This window comes from Hemitrygon akajei, chromosome 14, assembly GCF_048418815.1.
Source record: "Hemitrygon akajei chromosome 14, sHemAka1.3, whole genome shotgun sequence".
NCBI classification, from domain to species: domain Eukaryota; kingdom Metazoa; phylum Chordata; class Chondrichthyes; order Myliobatiformes; family Dasyatidae; genus Hemitrygon; species Hemitrygon akajei.
In genome coordinates this window covers 69,112,141-69,137,934 of record NC_133137.1, presented here as the reverse complement: position 1 = coordinate 69,137,934, position 25,794 = coordinate 69,112,141, and the positions used below count along the sequence as shown (strand labels likewise).

The 25,794-nt window shown below is 40.2% G+C and overlaps 1 protein-coding gene and 1 long non-coding RNA gene across 11 annotated transcripts in view; one reads left to right on the top strand and one right to left on the bottom strand.

Annotated features, from left to right (window-relative positions):
* Positions 1–6,130: 6,130 nt before the first annotated feature.
* On the bottom strand, positions 6,131–7,259 carry LOC140738666 (uncharacterized). The gene is made up of 2 exons (XR_012101417.1): positions 7,167–7,259; positions 6,131–6,352 (listed from the first exon to the last, which is right to left on the bottom strand). It is a non-coding gene; the product is annotated as an uncharacterized lncRNA (long non-coding RNA).
* Positions 7,260–7,402: 143 nt separating this feature from the next.
* The window catches only part of anks1b (ankyrin repeat and sterile alpha motif domain containing 1B), an 856,034-nt gene continuing 837,642 nt past the window's right edge, over positions 7,403–25,794 (top strand). For all 10 annotated transcript variants that reach the window (XM_073066305.1, XM_073066306.1, XM_073066289.1 and 7 more), the window contains exon 1: positions 7,403–7,761. In XM_073066305.1, the coding sequence (XP_072922406.1) occupies positions 7,631–7,761 (131 nt within the window). In that variant the 5' untranslated portion in view covers positions 7,403–7,630. The remainder of the gene's footprint in view (positions 7,762–25,794) is intronic.

The following is a 25,794-nucleotide window of genomic DNA, read 5'->3' as shown; positions in this document are numbered from 1 at the left end:
AGTGCCTCAAAAATGTATTAATCTCCCACAACTATTTTCCCATTTTGGTGTCTCATTTTCTAAACTTAAAATATTTTGAAGTAGAATTTTTGAGCAAATCTACAAAACATTATGCATCATGCCAAATCAAAAGAAAATTTCCAAAACCTGTCAACAACTTGCTAAAAATTTAAAAAACCAAACTGTGAGGCTGAAAATATATTCATCCCCTTTGTAATTACTATGCTAACTTTCCTCAGGTGCAATACTGTATATAATCATACCAACTCACCCAATTTGTTGATGTAGCAATTGGAGGATCACCTGTTTTTAATAAATTCTTAAGAGTAAATACACCCTCTCTCTGTAAGGTCCAAAAGCATGGTAGATCTTCAACAAACCAAACCAAAGTGAAGCCAAACGAGCATTTTAGGCAAGTCAGGGAAATGATAACAGAGCAGCACAAATGTGTGGAAGACTATCTCAAAGTCACTGAACATACTTCTGAGCCCAGTGCAGTCCATCGTGAAAAATGGAAAAAATATGAAACCACAGTCGTGCTGCCTAGGTCAGGCCACCCCTCTAAACTTAGTCACTGGAGAAGAATGGCACCTGTAAAGAAGGCTACTGTGACAACAACAGTGACCCTGAGTGAGCTATAGAAGTCAGTGGCTGCAACTGGAGATGAAGTTCATGGCACCATAATCTCTAAGGTATTGCATAAATAAAGGTATTTCTAGAAGAGTGGCAAGGAAGAAGACTTAGCTTTTTAAAAAAAAAGCTTATCCTTGCCTGTAAAGATTTTGCAAAGTCACTTAGAAGATACTGTAAAGATGTGGAAGAAGGTCTTGCGGTCAGATGAGAATTAATTGGAAATTTTTGGATTCAACATTAAATAGTTAATGTGGCATAAATCTAATACAGTGCATCAGCCAGGTAACACCATCCCTACTGTAAAGTATGGTGGAGATGGCTTCATGCTATAGGGATGCTTTTAAGCAGCAGGGACCGGAAATCTGCTCAGGATCGATGAGAAGATGAATGCTGCTAAATGCAGGGAGATCCTGGATAAAAACCTACTAGTCTCTGCCAGAAAGCTTAAACTGACTTTTTCAGCAGGACAAAGGCCCAAAGCACACTGTCAGAGCAACCATGAAGTGGCCTCAAAAGAAGATAATTGATGTCCTTGAGTGGCCCACTCAGAGACCTGACCTTAACTCGATCGAATGTCTCCGGAAAGACCTCAAGATTGCTGAAAACTGCTGCTCCCCAACTAACCTGGCACGGCTGGAGTAATTTTGCAAGGAGCAAACGCCAAATCTTGTTCCATCACGTTGCAGAAAGCTAGAAGAGACTTATCCAAAAAGACTACAGGCTGTAATAGCTGCCAGAGGTGGGTCAACCAAGTACTGAGCAAAGGGGATAAATATTTTTGAACTGTTGACGTTTCTGTTTTAGCTTTACAATTTCCCGTTTTTTTGGGCTATTCTGTGAAAAAGGAGCTTGTGATTCACAAATAAAAATTCTCAGTTAAATTGATCAAAATCCCTGGCTATAATACTCAGTTATGTGAACAAAGGATTGGGGGCTGAATACTTTTACAAGGCACTGAATATGTCACTAGATACAATTCCAAGATTCATTTTCTTGCAGGCATACATGGAAAAATCCAAGAAAGACAAAAGAATCATTGAAAGACTGCACCCAACAAGATGGACAAACAACCAACGTGCAAAAGACAACAAACAGCAAATACAAAAGAAAATTTTAAAAAATAATTAAATAAGCAATAAATATTGAGAACATGAAATTAAGAGTTCTTGAAACTAAGTCCTAAGTTGTGAGAACATTTCTGTGATAGGGTGAGTGAAGTTATTCCCTTTGGTTCAAGAGCCTGGTGGTTGAGGGGTAACAACTGTTCCTGAACCTGGTGGTGATGGGTCCTGAGGTTACTGTACCTTCTTCCTGATGGAAACAGTGAGAAGTGAGCATGGCCTGGGTGGAGTGGGTCCTTAAGTACTGCTTTCCTGTGACAGAACTCTGTATACACGTATTCGATGGTGGGGAGGGCTTTACCTGTAATGGACTGGGCTGTATCCATTACTTTTTGTAGGCTTTTCTGTTCAAGGTTCAAGGACTTTGGTATTTGCATACCAGGCTGTGAGGCAACCAGTCAATATACTCTCCACCATTCAACCGAAGTACAAAATGACATCTTCTCTCTCTCTTTCATACTCATCTCAGTACAAGTTTGATTTAAAAATACAAACCCTATTTCCAGAAAAGTTGGGATATTTTCCAAAATGCAATAAAAACAAAAATCTGTGATATGTTAATTCTCGTGAACCTTTATTTAACTGACAAAAGTACAAAGAAAAGATTTTCAATAGTTTTACTGACCAACTTAATTGTATTTTGTAAATATACACAAATTTAGAATTTGATGGCTGCAACACACTCAACAAAAGTTGGGACAGAGTTAAAATAAGATTGAATATGCACAGAATATTCAAGTAACAGCGGTTTGGAAGACTCCACATTAAGCAGGCTAATTGGTAGCAGGTGAGGTATCATGACTGGGTATAAAAGTAGCGTCCATCAAAGGCTCAGTCTTTGCAAGCAAGGATGGGTCGTGGCTCACCCCTTTGTGCCAAAATTTGTGAGAGAATTGTTAGTCAGTTCAAAAGGAACATTTCCCAACACAAGATTGCAGAGAATTTAGGTCTTTCAACATCTACAGTACATAATATTGTGAAAAGATTTAGAGAATTCAGGGACAGCTCAGTGCGTAAAAGGCAAGGTCGGAAACCACTGTTGAATGTGCGTGATCTTCGAGCCCTCAGGCGGCACTTCCTAAGAAACCGTCATGCTACTGTGACAATTATAGCCACTTGGGCTCGGGAGTACTTCGGAAAACCATTGTCACTTAACACAATCCGTCGCTGCATCCAGAAATGTAACTTGAAACTATATTATGCAAGGAGGAAGCCATACATCAACTCTATGCAGAAACGCCAGCGAGTTCTCTGGGCCCGAGCTCATCTCAGATGGACCGAAAGACTGTGGAACCGTGTGCTGTGGTCAGATGAGTCCACATTTCAGCTAGTTTTCGGAAAAAACGGGCGTCGAGTTCTCCGTGCCAAAGATGAAAACGACCATCCTGATTGTTATCAGCGAAAGGTGCAAAAGCCAGCATCTGTGATAGTATGGGGGTGCATCAGTGCCCACGGCATGGGTGAGTTGCATGTATGTGAAGGTACCATTGACTCTGAAGTGTATATTAGGATTTTAGAGAGACATATGTTGCCATCAAGGCGACGTCTCTTCCCGGGACGTCCATGCTTATTTCAGCAGGACAATGCCAGACCACATTCTGCACGGGCTACAACAGCGTGGCTTTGTAGACACAGAGTGTGTGTGCTTGACTGGCCTGCTGGCAGTCCAGATCTATCTCCTATTGAAAATGTATGGCGCATCATGAAGAGGAGAATCAGACAACGGAGACCACGGACTGTTGAGCACCTGAAGTCTTATGTCAAGCAAGAATGGGCAAAATTTCCAATTGCAAATCTACTACAATTAGTATCCTCAGTTCCAAAACGATTAAAAAGAGTTATTAAAAGGAAAGGTGATGTAACACAATGGTAAACATGCCTCTGTCCCAACTTTTGTTGAGTGTGTTGCAGCCATCAAATTCTAAATTTGTGTATATTTACAAAATACAATTCAGTTGGTCAGTAAAACTATTGAAAACCTTTTCTTTGTACTTTTGTCAGTTAAATAAAGGTTCACGTGAATTAACATATCATAGATTTTTGTTGTTATTGCATTTTGGAAAATATCCCAACTTTTCTGGAAATGGGGTTTGTATATTACTATACTGAACTGGATGAAAATATTTGGAGTTACTGCAAAAATAAAAACCTGTTTAGGTATTCCTCACATTTGCATCTTTTAGCTGTAAAGCCATTTCTGTTTTATGCTTTTGGTCTTTCAGATTCTACCCCCCCCCCCCACCCCATATAATTGACTGTATCATGCTAAAAATTTATGATGATTATTTTCTAGTCTGTATGTAAACTTTGCATCCTCAATTCAGCATGTCTTATATTCCCAATCAGTACAGAACTGTGGTTTGGAATGCATAATAAGTTTACAGCATTTTGCATCCAAATGTTTGTAATATTGTATAATCACTGTTCCTTCTAAGCTTAGTGGTTATGCGGCCTCATAGTAACTGAAACGCTCCCTCACACATAGTCTTTGTTGCCTTGCAGCTGGAATAAAGACAGATGGGAAAATGTTTATGAAACGTTACAGATTTTCTTTGTTGTACTGTCTTTCGTTATACGCTTCAATTAATAAAGAAAATCAAAAGTACGTGAAATTTTCATTCTAAATATTCATAGGATGCATATTACAAAAAAAGAGTTCAATGCGCCATGCAGTTTTCAGGAAGTGTAAAAATTTCCAGCTCAAATCAAGGGTTGGCCCATGTAGTTGTAGAAAATTTAAAGGGAATGTTGTGTATAATGTACTGTAATTGTATGAAGCAACTCACACAAAATGCTGGAGGAACGCAGGAGGTCAGGCAACCTGTACAAAGGAAAATCATCAGGACTGGAAAGGAAGGTGGCAGGACAGTTTAAAAAGGTAGGGGAAGGGGTAGGAGCACAGGTGACAGGTAAGTCCAGGTGAGGGGGGAAGGTAGGAAGAGGGGAGTGAAAAAAAATGTGAGAAGCTAGGAGATGATTGGTGGAAGAGGCAAAGGGCTGAAGAAGGAATCTAACAAGAATGGACAGTAGGCCATGGAATGATGTGGGGAACCAGATGGGGCTGATGGGCAGGTCATGGAGGCAGGGAGGGGGTGAGAAGAGGTAAGAGGACCCCCAGAATAAAGGAAAACAAAGGGGGTTGGTTAGAGAAATCAATGTTCTTGCTGTCTGGTTGGAACCCAGCAAGACACAATATGAAGGACTGCTGCTCCTCCTGCATCTGGCCTCATCATGGCAATAGAGAGCAGACACGTCAGTGTGGGGCTGGGAAATGGAATTGAAATTAGTGGCCACCAGGAGATGCTGGCTGTTGCAGCAGATAAAGGAAAGATGCTATATGAAGTGGTCCTTCAATCTGCATTGGGTCTCACCATTGTAGAGGAGTCTGCGACAGGAGCACCAAGTGCAATAAATAAACAGCATTGAGCAGTTGATGGGCTCTCTATCACGCAGGAAGGACTGTGTCTCAGTAACTGTATGGATTCTATTTTTCAAGCTAATTGTAAACCAAGTCTTTCCTTCAGGCAGAAAGGTGAGATCTAGTATGATTACTGATTGTCCTGTGAAATTTGCAGCCTCCGATGGGGCAGGTGGTGCTTGATGGAGTGGGTCATTTGGAAGCTCATATGTTCCATCACCTTCACTTGGCTTCTGTGTGCTGCTGCTGAGGAGACATGAGACTCTCAGTGCTTTCTTAGCTGTTCCTTCTCCATTTTGAGATTTCTCCAGGGATTCCACAAGCCAATGAAGATATATTACTTTTTACAAGAAAGCTTGAATAGCTTCCACTCTCCTGGTGATCTTTGTAGACAGAGCACCATGTTGATTCTATTTTGGGAGTATATTACTGAGGAAGATGTGGCCAACTCATCAGACCTGACTGATTGTAATTAGAGCCCTGAAGCTGAGAACGACACTGAAATTGATTTGCTAATCCTGCAAATGGATTAAAAAGACATTGCTCACAGTATGCATCCAGTGCTTTGAAATGCCAGTTATAGGTAGTCCATGTCTCAAATGATTCTGGAAGAGTGGGGATCTCAAACGATGCATAATGTTCTCAATTCCCTGTTTTTTCAAAAACGTATCCACTTCCTCTTTAAATGTCTGCAAATGATCTAGCATCTGTCGTCTGAGTAAGAGAACTCCAAAAATTAATTCCTTCTGTCAGAAGGAATCCTAAGCACCTCCATTTTTATAAGATGGCATCTTATCATTAAGGAAACATCTGTCATATCTCCATAGGATCTTGTATCTTTCAATAAGATCATCTCTCATTCTTCTATATTCTAATGAATACAGATTTAGCCTTTTTTTTTAGCCATTTATGATCCCAGGAATTTTTCCTCTGAACAATCTCCAAAGCTAGAATGTCCTTTTTAAATACATGCAATCTCACTAACCCTCTGCACAATTCTCAACCTTCTCTACTTCTGAACTCCAAACCATTTGCAACTTTGTGGTGAGGAAGATTGAGAAGGTGGTTTGGGCAGTAGCAGAGTCTTGCTCGGTCTCAGTCTTCACTGGGTTTGTGGTGGATCCACACAGCCACTATGTGATGGTGAACAGCAAAGCAGATTACTTACGATACTGGCATTCTGAAATAAAAAAAACAGAAAATGCTGGGAATAGCCGGTGGATCTAACATATGGGGGTGGGGGGGGGGTGAAAGAGGAACAGAGAGAGAGAGAGAGAGAGAGAGAGAGAGAGAGAGAATATTACAGATCAATGACTTTTCATCAGCTTGATGAAAGGGCATTGACCTGAAAAGTTAACTCTGTCCTGTTTGCATTAGGTTTGTGTCATTTGACTCCCTCCTCAGGGCAGCAACACTGTTTACAAAAAGAGCCAGAGGGAGTCTGTGAAGGGCCTTTGAATAAATTACAAACTCGTTGCCTGAACTCCCTGTCTCTAATGTATTAATTTGCACACTCTACATGGACAATTAGTTAGAAATCCGTTAAGCTAAGAACTGGGTAAGCATTAATAAACAGACGGAATATGCCATTAATAACGATAGAGAGTGCGTGATTTATGAAAATTGTATCACTAATGACTCAATTCAAGCATACTTCATTATTTCTAAATTGCTTTGGAACAGTCTGATATCGGGAAAAGGCGGCATATCAACATAAGCATTTGTTTCTGGAAACAATCACTGAGACTATTCGGTTACTGCCGATAAAGTCACCGTGTCCCCAGGTGCCGCCTGTTCCGCCCATTTCTTGAAAAGGGATTTACAGTAACACAGCACGTCCAAAAAAAAAACCCTTCTCAACCGCTATCATTAGTCCTTTTCAAAAATCCATCGCACAAAAGCAACGACACGCGGCGTGGGGGTTATCGGCAAGTAATTGATTTGAAACCACGGTAATTTGAAGCGAGCCCGTGTCGTTCTGTTAGCCTACTGACCCACACAGATCCCTCTTCCTGCGTGCGTTTTGAACTCGCTGCTCACGGCGGGTGCGTGATAGAGAGCCCCGGCAATCGCTCCCCGCTCCCCGCTCCCCGCTCCCCGCGGCACACACACATTGCGAGCCGGCCAGACCCGCAGTTCACGCCCTGACGTGATTGACAGCGCGACGGGGGTAAAGGGGCGTGGCCAGGCGGCTGGCCCCGCCCCTCCCCTCCCCCCTCGAGCCCCGTGTGATAGATACGGGAGAGTGGGCGCCGGCACTGGGAGTCTCCTGTCACACGTTTGGTGTGTCGGTCCCGTTAGCTGACGCTGGCCGCTTTGGAGTTCGCTTTGTCGGGCGCGGACTGCGAGGATGTAGCTCGGCTCTTTATGCTGCTGAACACGCGTTGCAGATCGGAATTTGTACTATTTATTTCTCAGCAGCCCCCACCCCCTCCCCTCTCTTTTCTCCTTTTGTATTATGGGGAAAGAGCAGGAACTTCTTGAAGCCGCTCGGATTGGGAATGTAGCTGTGGTGGAGAAATTGCTAAGTGGCAAAAAAGGATTATTGGGAAGTGGATCGGGCTCCATCCCACTCTCCAGCCTTTTGAGGTAAGTTGGAGAGATTTCTCCAACCGTGCCAGTTGTATTTGTTTTACTACGGTGACAAATGTGCATTTTTTTATTACAATCCCGCGTTATAAACAGAGCAGATAGAAATACCTACAGCTCGGATTGTTAAAGGTAAAGTGAGGTGATTGTATCCTTTCCCATTTCCTGTCAGAATTGATTTTTTTTTCAAGAGAATGTGCAGAGTGAGGCTCCCTTTATTTCAAACGCTGTATTGTGATTTTGTTTATTACTAAATGGGTTAAATAATTAATTAAGGATTCACTCAACGGTGTTTTCTTCCTCTACTTTCTCAACCGCCATGTGTCCCCGTGAGAATTTCCTCAGAAAGTTTTGTAAATATTTGAGGCTCCTATGGGGCAAGACGACGGTGCTGAGATCGAGGCATTTACAGGTGCCAAAGTAAAAGAAATCTTAAAGCGTCGAGATGTAAATAGCTGCAACGAGACCGAAAAAGTTGCAGCATCCGTGTACGTACGAGTTGTTGCTTTAATCGTTATGCTTAAGGATGTTCGCTGACGTACCACTGGGTTAATAAAATGTCTTTGAAATGGACGAACGATTAATGCATCTGTAGCATATGTGGCTTTGTAATTATGCAATAGGTACAGCACACTTAGACGGGGCGGCAGGGGAAAGAAGTACTGAATGGGGGATGGGCTCCAGGACCAGGCTGTGGAATAGTAGTAGAGAGAGAGAGAAAAAATGCAAGCTACGGGAGGATAGTGATTGACGGTTACACACTGGAGCATCGGCGAAATAAAATCTATCAGCATGAAAGATCATGCGGCTGTCGTATTCTCTTTCAGAATCACAACGGACGTAAGGCATAGCTTCTGGGTTTGAAAGGCGACTTTTGTGTTTGGGGTGATAGGGAGCAGGACAAAGCCGGCACCAGGAGGCAGTTTCTCCTGGCGGCGGTGTTCAGCATTTCATTTGTGTAACAACGAGGAGGGATGGGACACATTGAAGCCAGATGAAGCGATCCCTTTTGGTTCACTCGAGTTGTTTCTTGCTGCTCACTTTCAATCTCCTGTCACCTTCCTTGTTTCTCGCTCTGCCTAGTAAATCGCGCTCTTTGATGGAGAAGGCGATATGAGCCCGCCGTAGCTGGGCGCACATTGTGGTCTCGGTTGAAGTTTAGTTTTATGTTTTGGCTGGACTTTCGCCATTTGAACTGTACAATCTTAAATCAAAGTGACCATCTCTGATAGGACAGCTTGTTTTCTTTTCTGGGAGAAAGTACTCATAACATGGCGTTGGTTCACACACTTTACTCTTGGATGCTTGGAATAACTGAGATAGTTCAATCCGGGTTGGGAGGGTGGGAGGTTTACGGATGAACATAGATACAGCCTGCATCATCTCAATGCAATGAAGGTCATTCCCGCAGCACATGGCTGCCAGTAGTGCCCGTTTATTTTGACGGGAGTTATTGGATGTTTGTAAATTTAGAGAAGCAAATGATTTTGCTATTAAAAAATATCCGTTCCGAATTGGCACAGTTGAGCTGCCATTCCTTATCAGCGTCTCTTCATTATTGGATGTGATTGTATTGTTTGTTTTGTATACTCCCAGTTGAAGTGTTGGAAAGGTTTCTGTTCCTACCTCTGCGTAACTGCTCTTGACAACTGTACATATTTATCATTCTTCATTCACTGGTAGTACAAAGCACCCCTGACCAATGGCAGAATCGGGTTTCTACCTGTACGTTGACGTCCACACTTTATACCCCGTTGCCAAAAAGTGTCCATCTAGTCCATCTATTTGCCTCGCAACAGAAATTTTCTCCAAGTGCAGATGGGAGAAATTATCTTGCTTTTTGTTACGTTTCTTGGCCTCCGACTTTCTTCATGGGAACAGCGTAAAATTAGAAACGTGCTGTTTTTTTGGCTTTATTTGACTTTGCTCAGAGATGACCTTCAGCTCACATCCGTGAAGCTGGCTTTGAAATGTGAAATGTGGCATGTTTTGATTCCAATCTCAGCTAATCTGGGCCTGGTGTCTGACACTCCACATCCATTCCTTTTTTTTTGTTCCCCTTATGCTTAACTGTTAAAGTGCATTCCTCACAAGCCTCACATGTTCTCTCCTCCATACATTGAGGTCATCTAAAGTTTGCCACTATTCATATTTTCACCAGAAATATTCACAGAAAGGCATTATCCACCCCACCCTCTCTCTTGGTTGCTGGCCCTTACTGAGATCTATTACGCAATGTTTAACAGTTTTCACCCTTGAGTTCAAATCCCCTCATGGGTCGGCCCTGTCTTTCTCTGCGGGTTAAGCTTGATTATCTTTGAACTTAATCACTTTTTCATAGGTATTCTTGATTTCAGCTGCCAAGGGGTTAATCTCTGAAATTTTCCTCCTAATTCATTCTGCCTCCTTCCTTTCAGATAGTTCTTGACCTATTTGTTTAACAAGTTTCGGTTCTCTGCTGTTGTATCTCTTTCTGTCAAATTTGGTAATACTTCATAAAGAATCTGATATACTTTGCAACACACACAAAGTGCTGGAGGAACTCAACAGGTCAGGCAACATCTATGGAAAAAGTTGTTATTTCAGGCCGAGACCCTTCTTCAGGACTGAGAAGGACTAATATACGTACTTTGTTACTCCAGGTAGAATATAGATTGGCAAACTCTATAAGCAAAATCTGTATTGTGATTTGAGAGATGAGGGAGCATTCAAATATATTGATCTAGGAATCATTTATGGATTTGCAAAGTGCCACCACGCAAGCATTAATTGTGACACTTAAATATTCTGGGCTCCTATAGAAGAAATAATTTGTTTTACTAGAGTATTGAATAACTTGATAGGATGATCATATTTGTATTCTTGATGGTTGCAAATTTAAAATCTGATTACAAAATCAAACTCTGATTTTGTTAAGAGTGGTCTGCACCCACAGTTTCTGCAGAGTTATCAGTTGTGCCTGGTTCAAAATAGCAATGCTGAATTTTTTGTGTGAGCCTTTCCAGGGCTCAATTGGCAAGGGCTTTGCTGTGGCAGGGTTTTGTATACGGTAATCTTATTATAGGAGGGGTAGACAAAAACTCCCATGAAACTGCTAGGGAATCCTCAACAGATAGCAAAGATGTGACCAGTTTGACAATTAATAAGGCAGTGGCAAGTTTTGTTTTAGTGCGTTTTGGTGTCATTCAGAAACATTGAAAAACTATTGGGATAGATCTGTCTTAAGTCTGCTTGGCAGCCTAGCAACAAAGCAGATAATGTGCATAGGCTGAAGGCAGTCTTCTGCAGAACAGAGCACTGGGCCCAGGGCACGTGCTGTGCCAATGTACAAGGAATCTAACAGTGCTGTGCCAACTCTACTGATTTGAGTCTAGCAGATTTATCCTCTGAGCCCTGCATTGTTCATATCATTTGCCATCAGATTTCTGAACGATGCCTGAACACTGCTGCTTTTCTTTTTGCACTATTTGTGTAATTTATAGTAATTTTTAGGCTTTGCATGGTACTGCTGCCGCAAAACAAATTTTATGTCATATAAATCAGTGATAAGTCTCGTTCTCAAATCAGAAAATTGGCTGGCAAGGGGGAGAAAAGATAAGTAGAACTTTACAATGGGTTTTATTAAGTTTACATATTTTTAATTCTGTGAATTTTATTTTTTCTTAATAGATCCTAAGTTATAAATATTTGTGATTATTAAAGACATTGAAACATTCACTGCAGCACTTTAACATTCGATGAAAACTGTTGATAGGATCTCATTGACTGTCAAACTGTTCAGTTTGTGCAACTGGCTCTTTATTATGAGAGACTTTAGTGCTGGGACCTTGTGCTTGGCATCAACCATGCTGTGAGGAACATGGGATCAGGCAGCTGGCAATCGCGGGACAGCATAAGATCTACCCTGATTCAAATTGAAATAATTACAGTGTTGGTATACTTCCAAAGGGAAAAAAAATCCAGTTACATTTTTATTATTTAATGCTTCTGATCAAGCACAAATAATAGCTGAGTATTGTGACTGTGTTACTGCCTTAGTGACTATTGGGTGATTCCCCTGCTGAACAAACTCAATGACCACACTGACGTAAGTAACCAAAATTAGTTTTATGCACATTCTTTGTAACTATTACCTTTTCACTGCATTTTGCTGAAAAAATATTGCTTTTGCCCTAGTAACATAACATCGGCTCTTTATTCCTCGCCTCTCCTGCCTGACCTGCTGAGTTCCTCAAGCTTTTTGTGTGTGTTACTCTAGATTTCCAGCATCTGTAGAATCTCATGTATTTATGCTTTTTGCTGTAGTTTGTTTTCTTGACTCCTTAATGAGACTGTTTAATGAGGAAAGTGACATTAGATGTTGCACAATGTGTTTGCTGTTAGTCCTGTTACTTGTCTTGCCACCTCAGATTAGAATGGTATTGGTAAGGAAGACGTTGATTTAAAAAAAATTGTATTGCTTGCTTCTGTCCCCTCACAGCAATGTGTTCTATTGAAGTGCATGGCTCTCAGATCCTGTGCCAGCTCTAACCAGCACAAAATCTGCAGTAGATTGTTAAGTGTAGCAGGTTCATGCACTCTTGGTCCATTGGTAGAGTGCACTGATGAGCTTTCTGGTTGAAGCATTTCAGCAACTTCTGAGTTTCCTGTTGGATTTTGATATCTGTAAACTGCTGGTATCTGTGAGTAAATGTGGGTAGTTCACTGCTGAACTGCAAATGGCTCTCAAAACGATTCAATCCATAATTGCTAATCTATATTTCAGGAGCACTGTGGTGATCATTTTGTAAAATACAGTCAATCGTGTGCCTGTTTCAGTTTTCCTTACAAAAATTTTGTGGAAGATGATTGATATCCTTAAAAACTATGCCAGTAAATCTACCTGTAACTGTTGAGCTTTTGTGAAATAAAAGCAATACTTGAGAACTTGCTAATGAACATCTGAGTCCATAATAACAATATAGACTTGATATAACAGTAGCCAATTAATTTAATTTTCACTACTATTGTGAATTACCTGTAGTGGGGGACCAGTTGGAGGACATGTAGGGCCCACTTGTATTTGTTGTTGGTTCAGAAGTTTATTCATATAAAAATAGAAGTTACTTGAAATGTTCACTTGCTTTGGTGGCATTCTTAAAGAGAGAAAGAGCCAAAGTTTTAGTTCAAACAACACACACAAAATGTTGGTGGAACACAGCAGGCCAGGCAGCATCTATAAGGAGAAGCACTGTCGACGCTGTGGGCCGAGACCCTTCGTCAGGCAGATTTCCTCGTGTTTGCTCTTTAAAGTTTTAGTTCAATGTATTTTCATTAGGACAGAGAACACTTAGAAATAAGTAGGCATAAGGGACAAAGAGAATGGGGGGAGGAAGGGCGGGCTAAGATGATAAGAAGTGGCAGTGTTTTCTTGAAAGAAGTTGATAAACCCAGGTCTGGACAAGACAAATGACATTTGAAGTAGCAGAAGGAAGAGGGGAAATATGCCAGAAATGTGAGATACTAGATTGGAATAGCTGGTTATCAGAAATTGTTGAAGTCTTTGCACTCCCCATGACTCAACAATGTGCCAGGTTGAAGTATCAATTGCTGTTCTTTGAGCTTGTGTTGAACTTCATTGGAACAGCGATGGAGGTCAGAATAGGAGTTGGATGGAGAATTAATGATACAGGCACCTGGAAGCCTGGGTATATCTTTGTGGACTAAGGGTTGTTCTTGTAATATGGTATAATATTTTTAAGTTTGTGAGAAATGGGTGTGAATGTCCTTCATTTATGAGTAAATACCACCATGATTACATATTGAGGACTTAACAATCTTTGTGTGTTAATCCTGCTAGCACTATTCATCAAGTAAGCAAATATCATTGTGCTGCTGTTTCAGAAATACACAATTTTTGTTGATGGAGAAGGAAAAAAACAACATATCATTTTGTACTTATTCACCTCTTCTATAACTGAATATCAGTCTTTGAATATACCCCTAGTTTGCAGATACACCAATGTTGTGGGCTGAATCTCAAGTAACAATGAGTTGGAGAATAGGGAAAAAGTCTAGTGCAGCGGTTCCCAGCTTGGTGTCCACGGACCCCTTGCTTAATGGTATTGGACCATAGCATAAACAAGGGTTGGGAATCCCTGGGCTACTGGAATGGTATCATGACAACAATGTTTACCTCAGTATTAACAAAAAAAAGAGATGACCATTAACTTCAGGAAGGATGTTGCACATACTCTTGTTCATTTCGATAACACAGAGGTTGAGAAGGTTGAATGATTAGTCTTCCTAGAAGAGAATATCACCAGTAGCCAGTTGTGGTTCAACTGTATAGACACCCATGGCCAAGAGAGCACACCAGTGCCTCTGCTTGGGAGCCTAAAGTAATTCGACATGTACCCTTTGACCCTCGCCAATTTTTATTGATGCACTATAGAAAGCATCCTATAGAATGCATCACAGCAGCTGTTGTGCCTGAGACTACATGGAACTGCAGAGTTGTGGACACAGCACGTCGTGGAAACCAGCCTCACCTCCATGTGCACTCTGCACTTCTCACTGCCTTGGTAAAGCAGCCAACATAATCAAAGACTCCACTCGCTCTGGACATTTTCTCCTCTACCTCCCTCCCATGTGACAGAAGATAGAAAAGCCTGAAAGCACATACTACCAGGCTCAAAGGCAGTGACTCCTGCAAAGGTTGAAGGATTCATTTCTTACAGTAAACGTATGCATGTATAATACAACTCTGATATTTCTCTTCCCCAGATGGCCACAAATTACAGAAAAAAACACTGAAGTCATTGAAAGAAAAGACATCAACCCACCACCCTGCAAGAGAAGGAAAAAGAACCAAAACTCAAACTCCCCCCACCCCCCTCCCTCGCACAAAAGCTAACAGATCACTCACACAGAAAATGCTTCAATCTTCCTTGACACTTTGAAATGGAGTCAATCATAGCTCCGTACCCTGTCTCTGGTTGTCTCTATGAGGCAGCTTTTGGTCCTCTCTGGGGACAGTAGAGAGCTAGATCATTCGATTCGAACTCCAAACTGCACATCACGGGCTCCAACAGTTTCCGAAACACAAGCAAAAGGCGTAGAAAAAGTGAAATAATTAAAGAGATTGGCTATCTGGAAGATGTTGCCTGAGGAATCATTGTTTGCTGGTGCTGTCTTGACTGGAACAGTTACAGAACTATTGAATGGTTGGTCCCCTGCTATGATAAGATGGACTCTTAACCTCACAACCTACCTCATCATAGCCTTGTACACTACTATCTGCCTGCTCTATGCTTTCCATGTAACAGTAACTCTTCATTTTACATTCAGTTATTGTTTTCCCTTGTACAATGTGCTGCTGTAATGAGATGGTCTGTGTGGATAACATCCAAGGCAAGTTTTCACCTTGTGTTGGTACATGTGGAAGTAGTAAACCAATTTAACTAGTTTACTCTAGAAATTTTGAAAACTGGAAGTACTCAATACTTAAATAAAAGGAGATTTGGTATGTCACTAAAGACACTCAAATTTCTACAGATGTACTGTGGAGAGCATTCTAACTGTTCGCATCACCAACTGGTATGGGGGGGGGGAGATGGTGGGGGGATGGGTTACTGCACAGGATCGAAATAAGCTGCAGAGAGTTGTGAACTTGGTCAGCTCCATCATGGGCACTAGCCTCTGTAGTATCCAGGACACCTTCAAGGAGTGATGCCTCAAAAAGACTACATCTATCATTGTGGACCCCCATTGCCTAGGTCAAACCTTGTTCTCATTGCTACCATCACAAGACTTGGCACACACTCAACAATTGAGGAACAGCTTTTTTCCCTCTGCCATACAATTTCTGAATGGACATTGATCCCATGAACACTATTTCGCTACTTAATTAATTTACCTATTTAATATTTATATACTTACTGTAATTCATTGTTTTTTTTCTTCTGGTATTATGTATGGCATTGCACTGCTGCTGCAAAGACAAAAATTTCACAACATATGCTGGTGATATTAAATCTGATTCTGATATTCTCTCAAAGGACAAACTGGAAGGAGCTAAACAAATGTGATTTCATGTGTCAAATATAACAAATACGTTTTTCTTAGAAATTCTTGGTGTTTTATTTTTTGTGTTTGTCTCTTTCTATTTATAGTTTCCTTATAATATTCCAGCAAAAAAAATACTGACCAGGGTCTTGAGAAAGAAAATATCAACAGAAGTTGTTACTCCATCTGTCTTTGATCAGAATTTGGCTGATCATCAGATACTGAATGATAAGCACCTAACACTTGAAAGTCTGCACCAGTTTGGGTATTACAAGAAAGCAAAGTAACTGCTGAAAATCCTCAGTATAAACCATATGATGTGCAAAATCCTTAATTATTCTGGTACTTTTTAAATGGAGATTGCTATTTTTTGTTGGTACTGTAATGCATTTGCTTTTCCTTCATATTGCATTTTTTGAGAAGACCAAAATTAAATTTGCATTTTCAGGTTATTGTGTTCTTGCCACTAAGGTTGGAAAACAGAAGATTTATTTACAGTTAAGTTGAATATTTTAATTTTTGGAAAACCTAGTGCAAGAGCCCAGAAAAAATCATTTTAATTTGACAGCAGAAAGAAAAACCAGCTAGGTAGATTCAGTGAGGTACAAAATAAAAGGTTAGTAGCGATTCTTGGTTCTCTTTGTGAAATCTGAAGAGAATTTGAGATTGGCATCCCTTTGTTCAGATAGCATAGTTGTTAGTGTTGAGAACAATGGATGTTAATGAATGAAAAAGATGCAAAGCAACCAAAGGCCATGGAGGAGGGACAATGAAGAAAAACTAGTAATGACAAAAAGGAGTCAAAAGCAATGAACTGCAATTCGAAGTGGAACATTGGAGAGAGTGCAAGCCTTCGTCTTTCTGACATTGTCATTTATTACTATTCAAAGGCAAACATACTGAAGTAAATTTTGAAGCTGCAAAGTGGCCCCAGTAGACAGTAAATCACACTTAATGGGTTTATTCCTTTGTGAGCAGTTTTCCTTGTTTTTGGATTGGGACCCATTGGAGCATGTGTTTGTTTGTTCGTTTATTTATTTACTTAACTGAAACACAGCACGGAATAGGCCATTCTAGCTCTTTGAGCCGCACCAATCAGCAATCCCCTGATTTAATCCTAGCCCAATCACAGGACAAGTTACAACGATCAATTCACCTACCAACCAATCAGTATGTCTTTGGTCTACGGGAGTAAACCAGGGCACCCGGAGGAAACTCGTGCGGCCATGCGGAGAATGTACAGCCTCCTTATAGGCAGCAGTGGGAATTGAACCCTGGTGTCTGGTACTGTAAAGCATTGTGCTAACCACTGTTACCATAACCAGTTAAATCATAATGCACACACCAAACAATAAGTGTTTTAAGGATCTTTAAAAGTTTTGATTATCTGGCAGAGGAAGGATGTGCCCAAGCTTTCAAAACAACACACAAAGTTATCTTATAGTTGTTCAATCTACAATTTTGACTCAAATGAAAATTTGCTCAATGATAATCTGGCACTTGGCTTACTAATACCTGTTGTCCAAATTTATCTTTTCTGTAGTGGTTATTTTTTGATGTTTAGACATCCTTCTATTAAAAATATGAAAATATCTATGCTATGAAATGGTGCAAAGTATTTGTCTAATTGCCTTTCACCTGTACAACTTTGGATCTAAAATATCCTCTTCGTAAATGAGGATTGCGAAGTTAAAGTTGTCACTCTGTTGTGAAGAGGATCCAGAGCACAAAACTATTCAGGATCCTGAAAGCTCATGCAAAAAGCGGTAATGATGGATGTGGTACTGATCCAATAGTGGTAGTTGTCTGGGAATTTACCTGGAGCCTTTTGGCTGATTCTAGGCTCTCCTGTGTGAGTGCTCAATGGTGATATGTTGGTGACTTTAGCATGAACATGGAGTGATTTTTTTTTGAACTGGATAAAATTGCTTGACTTTACTCTGCCTACCATTTTACTTTCAGTAGAAGTTTATAATCAGATGAAATCTTTTTAAATTTGTATTAGTATTAAATGGAAAAATATAATTTAATATTTTTGAAGATAGACTGTTTGAGGTTTAATATCCCATTTGATCCATAATCTTGGCAATATTACACCTAATCTCATGTTAACACTTGTAGGGGGAATGCAATGGAATGAATGATATATTGAAGCAGCTGGTTTGTTGAAACAAAGTAATTTTATTCAAATTGAAATGGAGATACTTCTAAGTATCTTTTCAAATAGCAGCACCATTGTGATTTATTAGTTTATTCAGGTTTAAAAGCCCTTTGAAAGATTGGAGAGAACATAACTGTTATTTTTTCTCTGCCTTTAGGACTGAATTTTGTTTACAGAATTGTTTTTAAAAAAAGTGAAAACTTGTATATTCATATGTGATTTAAGCCATTCAATAAAATTCTGAGCTGAAAGTGTCATTTGAAATATGGTTTCACATGTCCAACTTGTTCTTGTAATTCATTCATGGATGTAATGACCTGTGTTGAAGGCTTAACAGTTACTGCCTTTGCTACTGAGAAGCCTTGAAATCTACAGATTTGTTCAGTGAGGAGTTTCTAGATTATTATCCAGCATTAGAGCGAATATTTACTGAAGGGAAATGAAGTAGCACTTCGAAAGGAACAGGGCGATGTTCCCATTTTACCTGCTCACAGAGCTGAGATATGATGGATATGTGAGTTTCTTCTTGAAGCATGCTTGGTGAGTTTCAGCACTTTTAGAAACTCACTCACTCAGTAGTGATGGTGATGTTGAAATTTTGAGGTATTGAAAGGTGATCAAGTAGCTGTTTCATTGTAGATTATGCTGAACCTCTTTTTTGGGATCTGTATTTGTCCAAGCAAATGCACAATATTTTGGCTTGCAGTTGGTGTGTCTTACAAGTGGTGAAATAGTTTAAGTCAAAGATTCATTTATTATCAAAGTATGTATCCATATACAACTCTGAAATTTGTCTTCTCTAGATAGCCACAAAACAAAGAAAAAACATGAAAGTCATAAACAGAGAAAACATCAAACCCAACCCCCTGCACAAAAACGAATAGCATCCTAATATCAACCTTCAAAGCCCCCCTTCCCCGCACAAAAAAAGGAACGCAACACACCAGAATATCAGCCCCCCAGACACCCTCCCCTCGCTCAACAAAATGGAAAAGGAACAGGCAATTAAAAAAAAACGCAGAATATTAAAAACCATAAATCTAAAAAAAATCCACAGTCCAAAAACGCAATAGTCCAATCCATAAACGCAGAACCATGCTATCATCCTATAATATCACCGACATTCATTGAATGAGAAGGACACCACATGAGGCAGAAAGACCTACGCACTTGCCACAGAGCTACACAGCGATAGGCCGATCACAGGCTCCTGCCCTGGCAACGATTGAAAGGAAAGCAGTCGATGCTGAACACTCACTTGCCTTCCTCATTTGCCTCGAGGTCACAATATTCCTCGATGCTTTAATCGGCGATTAATGAACGTTTTAACCGGCAGAGTGGAGACAAACATCAGCTCGCGTCTCGTCTTGAAGTTTCTTTGCATCAAGGCCATCTGAGTTTGTGCTTGTTTGTCAGAATCTTCTTGGAGATAGCAAAGTGTTGGGTCTCTCAAACGTTCTCCAAACTGTAAATCGCAGGCTGTAAAAGGCCACAGTAACATATTTAAGATGGCAAACAGATGTAAAAGAAATTAAAAAAAAAAAGATATTTTGTGAGCTATCAGGAAGATGTTGACTGAGGGAGCATTATATGCTGGCGCCATCTTGACCGGAAGATCTTGACTGCATGGACCGCCCAGTGCCTGACCTGTTACTAAGGAATGATGCTCTGGCTTGTCCAATATAATTTCACTGGTTCCTGGCTATGTTAATAGTGCATAATCCAAATATGGGAATGCCATTAGATTACAAAGACTGGTGTTAGGCATTCCTGCTTGAAATGAATTTTGTCTGATATTGTCTTTGCTATTTGCGGCTTATCAACCCCAGCTAAAACCCCACTCTTCTTGTCTTTGTGCATCTTATCTGAAGACATTCAAATGGAGCATCATTGACCATGGGTGAAGGGAAGGACTTTTAAACAACTTAATATCAATAGTGGTAGGTTACTCCCAAATTGGTTGACCTCCAATGATCATCATTATCATTTCAGATTCATTTATTTATCATGTACGTCAAAAGATAGTGAAATGTGTCACTTGTGTCAACCACCAAGGCAACCTAAGGATGTGCTGGGGGCAGCCTGCAAATGTCATCACACTTGTGGTGCCAACTCAGCATGCCCACAATGTCTAGCAGAACTACAGCAACAGCAAAGCAAGTACCTTTCCCATCCTCCCACTCACCTACTCGCGCGCACACACATAGACCGACCACCAACCCCAGGACAGACTATCTCTGGAGTCTAACTTCTGGGTATGTCAACTTCAGTCTTCAATCTCGGGGATATACCCTAAGACTTGCTGATCATGGGACTTTGAACTCCAGCTCTCGTGCTTCTGACATTCAGACCTGGGGGGTGGGGGTGGTGTTCAAATGGCCACATTTCATCTTTCATTCCAGTTTTATGAAGGACTCCTTGATGCTGCAATTGGTTAAACAGCTGGGCATTGTTCTTGAGGAGATCAAGGGTTATGGAGAGTTTGATGATCAGACTTGATTATAATAAGCAATGGAGCAGGCTGGAAAAGACAGTTGGCATCATCCAGCTCCTGTTATCTATGTTTCTTTGCTGCCAGTATGAGAAGGCTATTTCAGCTCTTGGAATTCAGTTCCTTTGTCCACAATTGGGACAAAACCATAGTCAATAGTCCTAGTGGACTATAGACTTGCATCAGTAAGCAAGTTGTTGTCAAAAAAGTATTGAAAGAAGCACTGTCATTTTGTTGTTTGGCTGAATTGAATGTGTTGAAAACATACTTTTGTGTCGTTGCCAGGGTTACAACTTTGTTCGCAGTCCAAAAACAAAAAAAAAGCAGATGTTGGAAATATTTGACCTGCTGAGCATTTCCAGCCATTTCCATTTGTGCTCTGCATTGCCTTTACTGGCAGTTGATTCCCATCCCCTTGTTGTATTTAGTATTCTTGCTTATTTCTTGATGTCATGGTGATGGTGCAGACTGCCAGAGGAGGCCACTTAGCTTTTCTACCCAGATATAGTGATGGAAGTTTCAGCCGCGTGCTCTGCTATTAGGGAGGACCACTTCCTGTTAGTGGTTTAAGTAGTCAGTCCGAATTGTGATTGGATGTGTGTGACTGCTAAGAATTGATCAGATTTGTTGGTTCTGAAATTGCTTGCGGCATGCTGATACAGCTGTTTAGCATGCACATACATCTGCATTGTAATTTCATTACTTTTTTAGGACACTTTAAGGCAGCCTGTGGCAAGATCTTCCAGCCTTGTTGGATAAAGTAGAAGTCCTTGTAGCTTGATGTTACTGGTAAAGGTGAGGATATGAGATTACACATTTTTGTGGAATGTTTTACTGTTATTGATACCCTTGGTGCTCCGTTGATGCGTAGTTTTAAATTGATAGTGGTATTTCATGCATTGGTACAGCAGTAACTAAAGTTATTTGTGTGACGTTGATCATCTCTTCTGCCAGTTCCACAGTGGACAGTTGCACCACGTTGTTTGGTAAGGATCAAGTTGGGTAGGTTTTTACTTTGTTCTTTAACCAGCTGTTACACACCATCTTTTATGTGCACATGGATAGTATTGATTCAGCAGCTGAGGTAATCTTTGTGTATTTCTTCGCCCCATGGAAGGGGGTTGGAAGAAACAGATGTCATGTATTGCACAGTGTGTAGTTTAAGAGAAAACCAGGACTAAATCTGTAAGCCAAAGCAGACTTTGTGAAATCCAGGTTGGTTAAATATAGTTTATAGCTTTTTAAAATGAATGAAGATTTGTCTAAAGTGCATTTCCTGTAAACATATGCCAACATACTATTGTTTTAAAGTACCATGTAATTTGATTTGCTATGATAATACAGATTATCAATCATATTATAACTGTTTGACCTGGAATTTTTTGTATGTTTGAATTCCAGGAAACAATTTATGGTGCTTGTTTAAGGGCAGCATATCCAGGTTTTACTTGATCTTTCTATTGATCCTTTAATGCAATTATAATTGAGCAGAAATCTGCACCAATAACAACCTTGATCTGAATTCTTCTGCATTTACGCTTGTTGAGTGGCTTTTTTCAGCTTGTAATTTCTAGCCATGGCAGGAAATGGTAATTTTTCTGGACATTTCCTGCACCTTTTTTTGGGGGGGGGAGGTGAGGGGAGGAATTTGCGTTTTGGATCAAATTTAATGCATTTCACACAAATAACTAACTGAGACGTGCCAATTTGAAACAGCTCTGTTATAAAAGTAAAACTATTGTGGATGCTAAGATATGTTAAAGAAGACATATATGTTGGGTCTGCTGAAGAGCATTAAAGTTGATTAGTCCCTAGGGCCAGAAAGAATGTATCCCAGATTATTGTGAGAGACAAGGCAGGAGATTTCTGAGGCATTGAAAGAGATCTTTGCAATGGCTTTAGTCACAGGTTAGGTCCAAGAGTACTGGAGAATAGCCAGTGTTTTTCCTCTGAAGATGGGCAGTAGAGAGATCCCTGAAAATTGCAGGCTGGTGAACCTTGTGTCAATGGTAGGGAAATTATTGAAGAAGATTCCTGGGCATAGAAGCTAATCATATCTGGAAAAAGCATAGACTAATTAGGGATAATCGGCAGGCTTTGTGCAGGGATGGTCGTTCCTTGGAAACGAGTTTTTTGAGGAAGGTGTTTAAAGGTAGGGTAGTGGATGTTGTACACATGGACTTCAATAAATATTTTGATAAGGTCCCTAATGATAGGCTGATTCAGAAGATTAAGACACATGGGATCCATGGAGTTTTCATAGATAAATTGTGTTGCAGCTGTATAAAACATTAGTTAGATCACATTAGGAGAAGTGTGTCCATGTTTGGTTGCTGCATTACAGGAAGGGTGTGGAGGCTTTGTTGAGGGTATAGAAGAAGTTGGTCAAGATGTTGTCTTGATATAGTGAGTATTATCTATAAGGAGAGGCTGAACAAGCTTCAGTTGTTTTCTCTGGAGTATTGAGGCTGAGGGGTTACTTGATGTAAGTGCATGAAATTGCAAGAGGTATATAGATGGGGAAGATAAGAGTCTCTTTCCCAGGGTAGAAATGTTGACTGCCAAATGACATAGCTTTAAGCTGAGAGGGGGAAAGTTTAACTGAGATTTGAGGCAATTTTGTTTTTACACCAGGTAGTAAATGTCTGGAAGGAGCTGCCAGGAGTAGTGCTAGAAGCAAATATGACAGTCACGTTTATATAAAAAAAACATTTAGACAGGCAAGTGAGCAGGAAGGGAATGGAGGGATATACACCATATGCAAGCAGATGGGATTATCCTGGTTTGGTATAGTGGTTGGCACAGAAACCATGGGCCAAAGGGTTTGTTCCTGTGCTGGACTGTTCTATTTTCTAATGTGGGACGTGTAGTTGTATTTCAGGGCAGGTTGAACAAGCAAGCATAAGAAATAGAATAAATTGGCTTTGTGTGATGGATTTAGAGGAGCAAAAATAGAAAGAAATTCCAGTGAAGCATAAGTATTGATATGGACTGGTTGGGCCAAATTATCTGCTTCTGTGCTATTCTGACGCTATGTAATCCCCACTTTTGTTTCCCTTTGCTCACAGGAATCTATATGCTTGGTTTTTGGTCATATTCAAAGTATCCAGTTCACAAATAATGAATGTGGTCCGTTGGCATTATTTGTTCGATACTTTTCTCAGTGCAGCAATAGTTTTTCCTGATTTCTCATTTGCCTTGCACCTTAGCATATGCTAATGATGCTGACAAATTTGGTTAAGATGATATATTAACAAAGTGGCTATAACTTCAGGCGGCATTTCCAGGTTGTATTGCTGCAGAAAGTTCCAAGCTTCTGTCAGGAATGCACTTGCTGTTTCCAGAAACTTGCATCTCACTGTCACTTTTGCCCTTATAAATTATTGCATGTGCGTTTATAATGTAGATTGGCCATGTAAACTTTTCATTCTATAATTACACCCACCTGTCAGGTTGCATTGCAGTGTTTCCACAGATGAGGGTGAAGATACAGTATGGCAAACTGATGCAAGGTAAATAATGTAATATAAATTAATTCAAAATAATTAAAATACATTAGTTTTTGAAACAGAATACTCAGGAACATTAAGTACAAATACAAGCTTCCATCACTTCTGAAAGTAACAGCCAGAGGGGTAGATTTGGTCACTGAGAGGAATGAAAGTTAAATATAATTGCAATAAGAGGATGTGATGCTGTCATTGTGTTAAGTTTTATACCTAGATATGATTGGGCAATTGGAATATTGAAATGAATAGGATACGTGTGCTTTCTGTAAGATGTTGATTTATTTTTCTCTTTTTTAATTTTGATCTGAGAAAATGGCAATCCTACACTCAAAATTTATTATATCACGTTGGCAGCGTTGATTTGTCTCCGTAGAACAGAGGGAACAAAATGTAATATATTAATTACTTGGGCATTTAGTGGTGTGAATAGTGAGAAAGGCTGTCTAAGGATGTAAATCAAATGAAAGATTGGGTGAAGTGTTGGCAGGTGAAATTTAATCCTGGCAAGTGAAAGGTGATGCTCTCTTCTTTGAGAAGTCAAATAGGGTTACGCCATGTACAAGAAACAATAGGAAGGTAAGGAATGCTGATGAACAGAGGGACCTTGTGGTTCAGTTCCATAGTTGTATGAAAGTGGTCACTCAGATGGTAGTGAAGAAGGCATTTGGTATGCTCTCAGGGCAGAGTATAAAAGTTGGGATGTTGTATATCAACTTTTAAAAAAACAGTGGGTAGGTTACAAGTGAGGTATTGTGTGCAGTTCTGACTACGACACGATAGGAATGCTGTGATTGTATTGGAGAGAGTGTCAAAGAGATTTACCAGGATGTTTTCTGGATTGGAGGATGTTATTTATTTATCAATTTATTTTTTTTAACTATAACGTGGAATAAGCCCTTTGAAGCGTGCCACACAGCAACCCTACCCTAATTATGGAACAATTTACAATGAACAATTAATCTACCAACCGTTACATCTTTGGACTGTGGGAAGAAACCCACGCGGTCACAGGGTACACGCTGCGTACACACAGCGGCAGGAATTGAACCCTGGTCGCTGGTACTGTAAAACTTTGTGCTAACCACGATGCTACTGTGCTGCCTGTTATTAGTTATGGGAGAGATTGGATTGGTTAAGCCAGTATGGAGGTTGTTGATGGATATATAAAATTATGAGAGGATTTGATAGAAAAGATGGTCAAAATTGTGTTCCCATGGTGAGGGTTTGAAGAAATTGTGGGGACAGGCTGAAAGTAAGAGGAACAGTTTTATAAGAACTTTGAGGGGAAAGTTTTTTTAAACATTGTGTGATTTATACCTGGTCCTCACTGTCAGAGGACATGGCGAAATAGCTATGATTACAGGTTTCCCCCGCTATTCGAAGGCAGAGCATTCCTGTGAAACCGTTTGTAAGCCGAAATGTCGTAAAGCAAAGAAGCAATTACCATTAATTTATATGGGAAAATTCTTTGAGCGTTCCCAGACCCAAAAAATAACCTACCAAATCATACCAAATAACAAATAAAACTTAAAATAGCACTAACATATAGTATAATCAGGAATGATATGATAAATATACAGCCTATATAAAGTAGAAATATTGTATGTACAGTGTAGTTTCACTTATCAAAATCGGGAAGTCAGCGAGCCAAAATTGATTTGGAGAAAAAAAAATTGGCACATGCGCACGTAACACATGTGCACACAACTGCCCACACAAGGCTTCATGGTCATTGTAGTCTTTCTCGGGGTAAACACATGTATAAAGCAGGTGTCTTTTTTTCGTAAAAGCAAAAATCCTCTTTGGTTAGCGAAAACAGGTACTAA